At 41.6% G+C, this 13,498-nt stretch overlaps 1 protein-coding gene across 1 annotated transcript; it reads right to left on the minus strand.

Annotated features, from left to right (window-relative positions):
* Positions 1-1,538: 1,538 nt before the first annotated feature.
* On the minus strand, positions 1,539-4,756 carry LOC105031444 (ferritin, middle subunit-like). The gene is made up of 4 exons (XM_010905872.4): positions 4,541-4,756; positions 4,094-4,240; positions 2,458-2,583; positions 1,539-2,008 (listed from the first exon to the last, which is right to left on the minus strand). Exons 1-4 carry the CDS (start codon positions 4,640-4,642, stop codon positions 1,853-1,855), a joined length of 531 nt encoding a protein of 176 aa, XP_010904174.2. The 5' UTR covers positions 4,643-4,756; the 3' UTR covers positions 1,539-1,852.
* Between the last annotated feature and the right edge of the window lie 8,742 nt (positions 4,757-13,498).

Here is a 13,498-nt window from a genome sequence, read left to right on the forward strand (position 1 = left end):
TCTGGATTTTTTTGTTGTTATTCTGTCTCTCACTGTTCAAATAAACCTACCATTAAAATTATAGACTGATAATTTCTTTGTCAGTGGGCAAAAGTAAAAAAAAATTTTTTTTCAAATATGATATTTTACTATAATTAAAAACTCTACATACGAGTTTTAAGAATTCGTTTTTTTCATTTTGATATTGTCGATTACAGTTTTAATTTGTTTTAATTTCTGGCAGTAAGGCAACAAAATGTGAACATTTTGAAAGGGCTTGATGACTTTCTATATAGCCAATGTATATTCAGTATATCTCATGCTAATGGTCTCAGGTTTTGCCCTGTTAAGATTTCTGCTTTTTCATTATGACTCAGAATTCTGCGTTACAGGCATGCTAATGACAATGGTGGAAAGAGAAGGAGACTTTGGAGTGTGGAAAATACACGATGCACTATGGATGCTGGAAGAAAGGGAAAACAATAAACATAATTTCCTTTATTCATCAAGTACATTTGCACATACCCTGAATGTTACTTGATGTTAAAGGTATTGCCCCTTAAAGTAAAACAAGGGCATAACATTGTGTTAAATGTTTCCTGATAATTTGGACAACATATATATTTACAGTAATTTGAAAAATTAAGTGTACTGTACCCGTTTTCTTTTTTCTTAATTTCAAACATGTGGACATTTGGATATGTTCTTCTTCGCCATTGACGGATTAAGGTAACCTACCGTTAACAGATTTTTGTTTTTATATTTTTGAAAAAATAAGCACACCACTGGCTTCAATAGGTGATGTTTCCCCTAAAGAAACAGCTACATTAAGTTATTTAGTTGTTTCTTCATGTAGGCACCCAAACTGTTTATTAGTTTCTTATTTTGTTGCAATATTTTTACCCCATATTCCTTACAGTACTGCTTCAACCGTGTCATGCTTGAGGACTTTCTTGCATGGTTGATTAACTTCAAGTCAGCCAACAGCATTTCAAAATGAATGAGATCTGGGCTTTGACTCTGCCATTCCATAAACTTAGGTTCAGCTTCAGCTGTCTGACAGGATTAATAGTTGATTCAATAATGGCAAGTTGGCCAGGTCTCGAGACCGCAAAGCAGCCCCAAACCATAATGCTACTTCCTCCATACATTACAGTTGGTGTAAGTTTCTTCTTTTCAAAGACAGTGTTTCCTTTTTTGCTAAACATGGTGTTTGTCATTGCATCCAAACAAATCCACATGTAACCCATCTTTCCAGAGCAAAATTAAATTGTTTTGTATGATTTCTTACATTTGGTTACCTTTATCAATGATTGTTGTTGAAGCTTTTACCATTACAAGATATGGTGAAGGAGACATTGCTAGGGTAATAAGCAAAGATATCCCTTATCAATATCCTTTCTACATTTCCCTCTTATGATCCTCATTCACTGTAGTAGGCCTACAGTTTTTTCAGTATTTAATATGTCTACAACAAAAATAAAGAATGCCAACTTATTAGAGGACATTTGTCTCATTGTAATTAACATTTGCATTAACATAAAAAGGCCAACAGTGAATCCAGCTCAGAATTTTTTATTAAAGAAATGTATCAGTTAGACCTGTTGTATCAGTTAGTATGTTGGGATCAAAGAGAAAAGTGCTTGAATCGACTTATACATCTACTACCCCAAAAATGTCAGTAATTTTTTTTTACAGATAAAATCCCTCCTGAATCTAATGTGGTGTTTTCAAACCAAAGGTGTCAACATTTTAGCTGTTCTTCACTGCTTTGCAACTGTTAATCAACACACTTCTGTTTTTATAGATGAAAAGTCAGCAGGAAAGATCAGTGAAGCAGCTGCAGACAGGACCCTGGGGGCATTGACGTTATTTAGCTCTGGCTCCCCAGGGTATGCTTGTCAAACAGGTACTCCGCCATCTTGTTGTTGGCTGCATCCATCTTGGTGAGGTTGGTGATGTAGTCGCCCAGCTTCTTAATGGCCTCTACCTGCTCACCAAGGTAGTGAGTCTCCAGGAAGTCACAGAGCTGAAGAGGCAAATATCGGTCATGTTAAATGAGAGTGATTGTAACCTTTACTTTTTGATGTATCTGATATATCGCAAAGTTGTAGGATTGATGGCAGGTTGACTTGTTTGACAAAAAAATGATAATATTCAGACAGGGCCACTGCAATCAATATATATTCCCTGCTCTTCAGAAGAGGTGCAAAAGAGTAAAAAAAAATAATGATTGAATATGACTGACATTTCATCCTGCTTGTTTATTCTGTTTATTTGGTCATGTGTATAACCCAAGTATGCCTAGAAGGCTGTCTTCTGTGTGTCTTGAATGCAGTTCGGTTCCTATTTTCAATGTATTTAGGAGGACCCCATTGGAAATTGGTTTTTAAACTTTTTGTCATCCTCAATGGTTTCTAGTTCATATTCCAGTGTAGGTGGTACCGGCCTGACCATGGGGTGGAGGACATTACTTACATGGGGGTCGACCTTGTCTGCCGCAATCTTGTGCAGGTCCAGCAGGGCCTGGTTTACAGTCTTCTCCAACTGCAGAGCACACTGCATGGCCTCCAGCCCACTGCCCCACTCATTACGATCAGGCTTCTATATATGACATAGAAGACACAGGAGGGTTAGTGTAGCAAGTTGGGGGATAAAATAAAATGCACCAGCACAACTGAAGTTGGCAGTTTATATCTCTTTCATTGCGCCTCCAATGCCAAAAATTATGTGTTCAGTTCCTAGCAAACAAATCCACGTAGACGTGATGTGGACCAGATACATGCTACAATATCAGCGTTTCGTAAATAGTAACAGAGTAAGCATTAATAAAAAGCATAAAAAGGATATAGTAGCAGCAGTTATATTGTGTAGGTCCCACTTTTGCCACCAAAACAGCCCTGACCCATCAGGGCATGGACTCCACTAGACCTCTGAAGGTGTGCTGTGGTATCTGGCACGTTAGCAGCAGATCCTTTATGTCCTGTAAGTTGCGAGGTGAGTCTTCCATGGATCGAACCAGTTTGTCCAGCACATCCCACCAAAGCTCAATTGAATAGAGATCTGGGTAATTTGGAGGCCAAGTCAACACCTTGAACTTGCTGTTGTGTTCCTCAAATGATTCCTGAACATTTTTGTTAAATAAAATGTGATTCATCAGACCAGGCCATCTTCTTCCAATGCTCTGTGGTCCAGTTCTGATTCTCACGTGCCCATTGTAGGCACTTACGGCAGTGGACAGGGGTCAGCATGGGAACCCTGACTGGGTTACGCAGCCCCACACGCAACAAATTGCGATTTACTGTGTTTTGACACCTTTCTATCAGTACCAGCATTAACCTTTCCAGCAATTTGAGCTACAGTAGCTCGTCTGTTGGATCGGACCACACGGGCCAGCGTTTGCTCCTTACGTGCATCAATGAGCCTTGGCCGCCCATGACCCTCTCGCCGGTTCACCGCTTTTCCTTCCTTGGACCACTTTTGATAGGTACTGACCACTGTAGACTGGAATACCCCACAAGGGCTGCAGTTATGGAGATGCTCTGACCCAGTCGTCTAGCCATCACAATTTGGCCCTTGTCATAGTTGCTCAGATCATTACGCTTGCCCACTTTTTCTGCTTCTAACACATCAACTTTGAGGACAGAATGTTCACTTGTTGTCTAATATATTCCACCCACTGACAGGTGCCATAACGAGATTATTAGTGTTATTCACTTCACCTGTCAGTGGTCATAATGTTATGGCTGATCAGTGTATGTGTTTGTTTGTATATGGTCAGTTCAAATGTTGAGGAGTCAAATAGCTTGCAAGTCTGTTGGTATCCAATCGCATGCCCTGATACAGACTCCTGTCTGAACATCACGTGGCTTGGTTGTGCTGTCTTGACAATGCTCTGGCAGGCATTTCTTTAGATAAATGTCTTGGATGGCTGGGAGGTTGGTACCACTGATATAATGGGGTTCTGTCACTACTTTCTGTAGGGCTGAAATAAGTTAGATGAAAAAATTAAATTTCCAGATGGAGTGGGCATACATGTTAGAGACAAAACTGTTTAAGCTTCTTGTATTTCAAGTCTATAATGTTCTCAAATGTTTCAACACCAGCTGCTCACCTTGATGTCCTGCAGGAAAATGCGCCCACCTCTCTTGTTCTGGAAGGAGAGCAGTTTGTCAGCGTGCTCACGCTCCTCATCGCTGTTCTCCTTGAAGAAGTGAGCGAAGCCAGGCAGAGCCACGTCGTCACGGGAGAAATAGAAAGCCTGGGTGGACAGAACAGTGTCATTTGAAAATGATGCTAAACATGATTCAGCATTCTGTTTCACACTGGCGGCAACCATGGCAACACGGCCCCTGAGGAGAGCAGCAATGTGATCCATGGTCACCCACCAACAAGCAATTAACCGATCAAGGAGTTCATATCGGTCTTAGGATAAAGATTTCTGCAGGTCATTTTAATGAGACAGAAAAAAAGTGGGACATTAAGACATGGGCCTTACAATACACAATATCAGGAAACAGAGCATAATTGTCCTTTTAGTAACTTACTACAATATTCTTACCATTGATGTGTAGGTGTAGGAAGCAAACAGCTCCAAGCTGATCATCCGGTTGATGGCTGCTTCACAGTCACGGTGGTAGTTCTGGCGGATCTGAGACTCCATTTTGAGAGAATGGTACAGAGTTTCTTTGACTATTTTGCGATTAGCGATTAATTGGAACAACGGGAGGAAGGCAGAAGAGCTCCGTTCAATCACTGTTGAAGCAAGAAACTTGTTTATGCAGCTTCCCTGTGTTGTGAACTGAAAATGTCTCTGCTCGCTCTATTTATTGTTGCCAAAGAAATGCGTCATTGAAATCCAGTCAGGTGATTGAAATCAATCTCACAGAATCACGTTTCGGTGGATCATTTGGCAAGGAAGCCACTGATCTCAGTTGTACACATGATCTTTAGGCTACAATGTTATTAACATCTGAATATGTAGACTCATATAACAGTACAAACATATTGTTTTAAAAGTGGTGTATACATTTCTACCTATGTAAACATAATTTCAGTTAACTGTTTAATTGAGAAATAGCCTAAAAATAGGTCTATATTTTAGTCAATGAAAGTAATTGAATTTCGCTCTTCTATGCTTCTGACATAGTTCCGTAAACGTACTTTTAATTAAATAATTCAAATGATTGCTTATTCTCAGAATGCAATCAAAAGAAAAATGACAGGGTATATAACACCTTTCTTTTATCTATAAAGTTTTGTAGTATAAATTGTGGGAATACAGTTTTGGTGACGGAGACAAGTATTCATGCTTTTGAAAAAAAAAATATACATTTGATAAAATGCTTTGGGGTTTTAAATGATGGGTCATGACAAAATCAATCCCCTTTATAAATGAACCCAATAACCAGAAGTGTAAAAAGTACCCAGTAAAAGTACTTGGCTCAGTTAAAATTACCTTAATTGATAATTGAAATAAAAAGGAAGAGTGAAAAAATATTGATTAATGTTACTGGTTGAGAATGATCTCCCTTTACATGGTCATTTAGGTCTAAACTAGGGCATTTCTGTCACCTGGTGAACACTGACAAGAGCTTTAACTTTATTATTTTTACACCTCTGCAAATAACCCATATATCGGTCAAGTGTTCTATTTAGCTATAAACATGATATCTTGATCTGATGCAACATAGAGGCTGTACATAAATATAGTACATACAAAAGAGTCAAGAGAAGCATTGGATGGCATACCTGTATTTAACCCACAGTGCTCATCATTAGCTAAATTACAAACTTGATCCTTGATCCTCCACGGACAAATCGAGGATGTACAAATATACACTGAATTATGTAATCATAGATCTTTTACAATTAACTCATGTTATATTTATCCTAGTATTCTTCTATGCAAAAAGCAAACGTCCCAGTATGTCAAGTGTAACGACCACCCCTGCCATCCCCTCTGTCTACCGTTCATCCTCCCCGGAGTACTAGTTATGTTTTGTTGTTATTGCTCTTATTACATTCAGTCCTGTCCTGTGTTATAGTCAAGCTACAAGTCCTCTACCTATCTCTGTGCTATCAGCACCAGAGCACTGTGAACAGGTGTTTCCAGTTGCCTTGTTAGTATGGTATTTAGCCAGTGTTGTTCAAGGACTGTTTGTGGATTATTGTTTCATGTGCTGTTTCTAAGCTTGACGAGTCTTTGTTTTGGACTATTTTCCATTAAATTATTGTTGATTGCACTTGCCTCTGCTTCCTACCTAAGAAACGTTACATCAAGAGCCTCTTGTAGACTATGTAGTTAGCTAAAACAAATTAATGAATGTTTTATAAATTAAATGCAATGAGAAAAAAAGCGGGGTTGGTCCATAAGATGATGAAGACGTGGGCTTTAAAGAGTAGACAGGGAAGGACATAAGGTGATGAAGACATGGGCTTTAAAGAGTAGACAGGGAAGGACATAAGGTGATGAAGACATGGGCTTTAAAGAGTAGACAGGGAAGGACATAAGATGATGAAGACAGGGAAGGACATAAGGTGATGAAGACATGGGCTTTAAAGAGTGGACAGGGAAGGACATAAGATGATGAAGACATGGGCTTTAAAGAGTAGACAGGGAAGGACATAAGATGATGAAGACATGGGCTTTAAAGAGTAGACAGGGAAGGACATAAGATGATGAAGACGTGGGCTTTAAAGAGTAGACAGGGAAGGACATAAGGTGATGAAGACATGGGCTTTAAAGAGTGGACAGGGAAGGACATAAGGTGATGAAGACATGGGCTTTAAAGAGTAGACAGGGAAGGACATAAGGTGATGAAGACATGGGCTTTAAAGAGTAGACAGGGAAGGACATAAGATGATGAAGACATGGGCTTTAAAGAGTAGACAGGGAAGGACATAAGATGATGAAGACATGGGCTTTAAAGAGTAGACAGGGAAGGACATAAGATGAAGAAGACATGGGCTTTAAAGAGTAGACAGGGAAGGACATAAGGTGATGAAGACATGGGCTTTAAAGAGTAGACAGGGAAGGACATAAGGTGATGAAGACATGGGCTTTAAAGAGTGGAAAGGGAAGGACATAAGGTGATGAAGACATGGGCTTTAAAGAGTGGACAGGGAAGGACATAAGGTGATGAAGACATGGGCTTTAAAGAGTAGACAGGGAAGGACATAAGGTGATGAAGACATGGGCTTTAAAGAGTAGACAGGGAAGGACATAAGGTGTGGAAAGCTTGGGCAAATGTGGTTTACTTCAACGTTTGCGGCGTTCTGTTGCCGTTTGTACTGAACATCACATTCCCCTGAAACATTGCATGTATGTAATTCTTCAATAACTTTTGCGGTACAGTATGTTTGCTCCTGTTTGATGGCTGGGTCAATGTGTAGTGTGGTACTATCAATATCAGTGTGACAGCAAAACATTTGCAACAGACTAAAAGGAAATTATCCTTTGGGCCACCGCAATCACTACTTAAACTGTTACTGTGACGGTTTCTGAGAAGGCACTGTTTTCTTTACACATTGGGTGAGATAAGATAATAAATGCCTAACAATGTTTGAAATCAAAGTATGTGTGGCACGTGACGCGAAAGCTGCAGGTCTACACTGGAAAAGCCAGTTGGTGATACCTCTGAGAAAAACCAGGGTGTGCGGGTGGAGTTAACAAAATTCATTCACAGGTGCTAAGATGCTTAACACTGCTTATTGATATAATGACTAATAAAAAGTAATCCGTTTTAATCTATGTTTTTCAGGAAATTGCTACTGCTGAACATAAAAAAAGATATGGCTGATTAGGCAGATTTTGGATACACTCAGTGCAACCAAACATTTCTGTATTGACCAGACCTGTGTGTGATTGTGTGATTGAGGTAAATATCTTAAATACAACAAGAAAATGTTGTTGAATTTGTGCATAGAAAAACACAGTATTTCTGTGTTTTCTGTGGTTTTGATTTACATTATGTCCAGTAGCAATCTCTAAAACTCACAGAATCTCCACACATGTTTTTATATAACTGTCACGCCCTGATGTGTTTCACCTGTTGTCTTGTCCCCGCCCCTCACCAGGTGTTCCTATTAGCCCAGTGTATTTAAACCTTGTTCTCTGTTCGGCAGTTGCCAGATCGTCTTGTCTTGTACAGTCGTTTCCAGCGTTCTATGTGTGCATCGTCCAGTCTACCTGTCCTTCCATTCCCCGGATTACGACCCTTGCCTGTATTTCGGGCAACGAGCCTGCCTGCCCTCCCCTGTACCTTCAACCATCCGACCGCCCGACAACGAACACTGCCTGTCCCCCACCACGTGCCTGCCTGCTCTCCCCTGTACCTTCGACCATCCAACCGCCCGACAACGAACACTGCCTGTCCACCACTACGAGCCTGCCTGCCCTCTCCTGTACCTTCAACCATCCGACCGCCCGACAACGAACACTGCCTGTCCCCCACCACGAGCCTGCCTGCCCTCTCCTGTACCTTCGACCATCTGACCGCCCGACGACGAACACTGCCTGTCCCCCACCACGAGCCTGCCTGCCCTCTCCTGTACCTTCGATCATCTGACCGCCCGACGACGAACACTGCCTGTCCTCCACCACGAGCCTGCCTGCCCTCTCCTGTACCTTCGACCATCTGATCTTCCAATAACGACCCCTGCCTGTCCACCACTACGAGCCTGCCTGCCCTCCCCTGTACCTTCGACCATCTGATCGTCCGATAACGAACCCTGCCTGTCCACCACTACGAGCCTGCCTGCCCTCCCCTGTACCTTCGACCATCTGACCGCCCGACGACGAACACTGCCTGTCCTCCACCACGAGCCTGCCTGCCCTCTCCTGTACCTTCGACCATCTGATCTTCCAATAACGACCCCTGCCTGTCCACCACTACGAGCCTGCCTGCCCTCCCCTGTACCTTCGACCATCTGATCGTCCGATAACGAACCCTGCCTGTCCACCACTACGAGCCTGCCTGCCCACTCCTGTTCCTTCGACCATCTGTTCGTCCGATAACTACCCCTGCCTGTCCACCACTACGAGCCTGCCCACTGCCTGGTTGTTCAATAAATACCTTGGACCGCCCTCCTCTGCCTCTGTGTCCGCATTTGGGTCCCCACTCGTTCATCGTTGTGTCAGTTACTTCAATACCAAAATCTATCAAATGCAATGGTTCCTTATTTCAAATTCGAATAAATATTTGAATATTTGTAATGTGTACATCAAATATAATAATGTGTACACTTGCATTGTTCTCTGCATCAAAATAAATAGCTATTACAAGCTAAATATAATTGTTTCCATTCCTTTGTGTATATGTGCATGTACAATAAGTCTGTAAGGTCTAGGAATGTAGGTGGAGGCTAGCGCAGGATCAAATCAGGTGTTTTAATTCCACACAACAACTAAAACCGAGCGCCGTGTGCTGGAAATACAAAGATGCGTAATTCGCTAAACAACTAAGGTAAACACGAGACATACAGGAACGTCACACTATAACAATGATTGACCATGACTGGGAGAAGGACTGAACTAAATACACAGACTAACGAGGATAACAATAACAGGTGAGGGCTCAACACAGGTGAACAGAAAGAACTGATTAACTGAACTCACAACAGGAAAGACCAAACCAGGACATGACAAACCACCAAAACACACATAAAATATGTACCACAACGATCCCATTCGGCTGGGACTGTGATTCCCTCGACATGACAGCAGCACTCAAGGGCATTGTAAATGATCCTTTCAAGACAGATGGGCTATTTGTATACAGAACAAAGAACAGATATAAGCCTATCCTAAGGTCAAACCAAGATCTCTTAACAGATTATCAGAAAGCTCTATGATCTGTCAATTACTTGCTCATTGACCCAGGTCACCGCAAGATCCCTTTCACAGATGTGAGCCATAAACAAAGACCAGTTAATTATTTTGTTTTTATTAATTTATATTTCCATAGCTAAATGAGACCGGGTTGGTTGCATTAAGAGTGAGCACTGGATAACACAGACTGTGGAATGACAGAATAAAAAAAAAAACATCCATTCAAATTCAGGTCTTTTTTTTTTTTATCATAGTTGCTAGCACCAGTAAAGAAAAGGACTGGGTTGATCTTGATGGCGTTAACTGTCAAGCCTTCCAAACTATCACATTTCTTTACATTTTGGTAGAATATCGATGTAATTTGCTAAAGATGGGAAAAATGCGCTATATCTGTAGATATTCAAGTAACTTGAGTAACAATCTTTCTCCACAGAGTGCCTCTGGTAAAACATTTACATGAACGTACATTGAGCAGCGAGTTTGTCTGACTGTACAGCAAACCAAGTGGAAGCCACGCTCACTAAGATGTATGCCAGGTGAAATGTCATGTTTTTAGGGTGACCAGTAGGGAGACACTTTCCACTCTGTAATTTCAAACAGCAGGATTCTCAAACACCATCTTCCACCACTAGGTAAGTATTTATCTTAACCACAAATTTGTTCCAATTTGGATAAGGGACAAATAAAACCCTCAAAACTGATCACCTTTAGTTGTATATATTTATAAACCGAATGATGAGGAAGTCATGAAGTTTCCTGCAGAACAAATACAATGAAACATTATTTCAGAAAGAAGCTAAGTTAGGTACCTGGTGCTCCTGTAGATCTTTCTTTGCTCCCATCCTATCAGTGACGTTTTGGCAGAGGTGTTCCGGGATGTGAATCACACAGAGGCCATTGTGCTGTATTCCCTTAGCACCATTTACCTGCTGCAAGATAATGAGACAGCTGTTGGCAGAACTCAGTCGAGTGATGGATAACAAAGACCCCTTTTTGGAAAACCTCAGAGAGGTCTGGGCTATGGCAGAATTCATCCTATGTTTATTCATCCTCTGTTATTGTTAACCTATAAAGCATAACATGGACTTGCTCCTACTTATCTCACTGAGAGCCACATGCCTACACACAGAGTTGGGGAGTAAAGGATTACAAGTAATGCGTTACATGTACCTGATTACAAAGTAGCTGTTATCCGTTACGTTACCAATAAAAATATTGTCATCGGATTACAGATACTTCTGAAAATATTTATGATCACTTTTGGATGACTTCAATAGAAAAAGAATAGTTGCGTGAAATACTTAAGACACATATGTTTGAATGTATTATTTAATGTTATAAAAACATTGCCATTTGAACCCGAATATGAATTGCACGCCTCAGTTGTGTGTGTGATCAGCATTCGCGCAAAGGTGGATTAGTGATGGAGGAAGCGTTAGTTTAAATATCTTTGGTTGGTTGGATGGCTGGTAAAAGAGTCATATAAAATGTTGTATAGTTATCAGAGAGCTGTCTGAGCATCTGAACCAAAATCAACAGCTCTACTCTCTAGTGTCAGCAAACTACTTCAGCCCTGCAATGATTCACTTTCAAGCCCCTCCACTAAACTTGCCAACTATTCTTTGCAGTTTTTTAAAGATAAAATAACAACAACAAACTTTTCACTATCTAATAATTCTACCACAGCCCCCCCTACTGTCACCTCTCCTCATTCAGTTGATTCCTCTTACATCACAAAACTCATAATGACATCCAAAAATACTACCTGCTCTCTCGATCCACTTCCCACAGTCCTGCTTAAAGCCTCCTTATCTGCTCTCTGTCCACACATCACAAGCATAGTCAACCTCTCCCTCAGCAACAGTACTGTCCCCTCCTGCTACAAAGCTGCTGCTGTCACCCCCATCCAAAAGAAACCTGGACTAGACAACACCATCCTTAACAATTTCCGTCCCATCTCCAACCTCCCCTCCCTGGCAAAAACTCTTGAAAGAATTGTTGCCTCAAAGCTCCAAACTTACCTCCTAAAAAATAATCCATATGAGCCTCTTCAGTCTGGTTCCCGGCCAATCCATAGCACAGAAACTGCAATCCTCAAAGTCGTCAATGACCTTCTCCTTTCTGCTGATGCCGGTTCCCTCAACATTCTGATTCTCCTCGACCTGAGTGCCACCTTTGACACCGTTAACCACCAGATTCTGCTCACCAGGCTCAAGAGGCTGGGTGTTGAGGGAACTACACTCTCCTCGCTCAATTCCTATCTCACTAACCAAACCCATTTAATCTCACTCAAAGGTCTAAACTCCGACTCAGCCACAGTCACTCAAGGTGTCCCCCAGGGCTCAGTACTTGGTCCCTTAGTCATCATCATCTACATCCTTCCCCTTGGTCAAATCCTCCACAACTTCAACCTTAATTTCCACAGCTATGCTAAATATACACTCACCTAAAGGATTATTAGGAACACCTGTTCAATTTGTCATTAATGCAATTATCTTATCAACCAATCACATGACAATTGCTTCAATGCATTTAGGGGTGTGGTCCTGGTCAAGACTATCTCCTGAACTCCAAACTGAATGTCAGAATGGGAAAGAAAGGTGATTTAAGCAATTTTGAGCGTGGCATGGTTGTTGGTGCCAGACGGGCCAGTCTGAGTATTTCACAATCTGCTCAGTTACTGGGATTTTCACACACAAACATTTCTAGGGTGTGAAAAGGGAAATAACCACTCATTACAACCGAGGTATGCAGCAAAGCATTTGTGAAGCCACAACACGCACAACCTTGAGGCGGATGGGCTACAACAGCAGAAGACCCCACCGGGTACCACTCATCTCCACTACAAATAGGAAAAAGAGGCTACAATTTGCACGAGCTCACCAAAATTGGACAGTTGAAGACTGGAAAAATGTTGCGTGGTCTGATGAGTCTCGATTTCTGTTGACACATTCAGATGGTAGAGTCTGAATTTGGAGTAAACAGAATGAGAACATGGATCCATCATGCCTTGTTACCACTGTGCAGGCTGGTGGTGGTGGTGTAATGGTGTGGGGGGTGTTTTCTTGGCACACTTTAGGCCCCTTAGTGCCAATTGGGCTTCGTTTAAATGCCACGGCCTACCTGAGCATTGTTTCTGACCATGTCCATGCCTTTATGACCACCATGTACCCATCCTCTGATGGCTACTTCCAGCAGGATAATGCACCATGACACAAAGTTCGAATCATTTCAAATTGGTTTCTTGAACATGACAATGAGTTCACTGTACTTAAATGGCCCCCACAGTCACCAGATCTCAACCCAATAGAGCATCTTTGGGATGTGGTGGAACGGGAGCTTCGTGCCCTGGATGTGCATCCCACAAATCTCCATCAACTGCAAGATGCTATCCTATCAATATGGGCCAACATTTCTAAAGAATGCTTTCAGCACCTTGTTGAATCAATGCCATGTAGAATTAAGGCAGTTCTGAAGGCGAAAGGGGGTCAAACACAGAATTAGTATGGTGTTCCTAATAATCCTTTAGGTGAGTGTACCTTGCCACGAAGTCTCCCACCAACCCACCTTTGACCCATATTGAATCCTGTCTGACTGCAATAAAAGCATGGATGAAGGAAAACTTCCTCAAACTAAACAGTGACAAAACAGAACTCATACTCATTGGAACCGAATCCACCCTCACCA

Source organism: Esox lucius, chromosome 11 (assembly GCF_011004845.1).
Source record: "Esox lucius isolate fEsoLuc1 chromosome 11, fEsoLuc1.pri, whole genome shotgun sequence".
Taxonomy (NCBI): Eukaryota; Metazoa; Chordata; class Actinopteri; order Esociformes; family Esocidae; genus Esox; species Esox lucius.

Bases quoted from the DNA above. Each gene is read 5' to 3' on its own strand.
- LOC105031444 (XM_010905872.4), bottom strand. From the start codon at position 4,642: ATGGAGTCTCAGATCCGCCAGAACTACCACCGTGACTGTGAAGCAGCC. The intron at 2,584-4,093 runs GTGAGCAGCTGG...TGTCATATATAG, and splicing joins TTTTCCTGCAGGACATCAAG to AAGCCTGATCGTAATGAGTG. The intron at 2,009-2,457 runs GTAAGTAATGTC...TTGCCTCTTCAG, and splicing joins CAGACAAGGTCGACCCCCAT to CTCTGTGACTTCCTGGAGAC.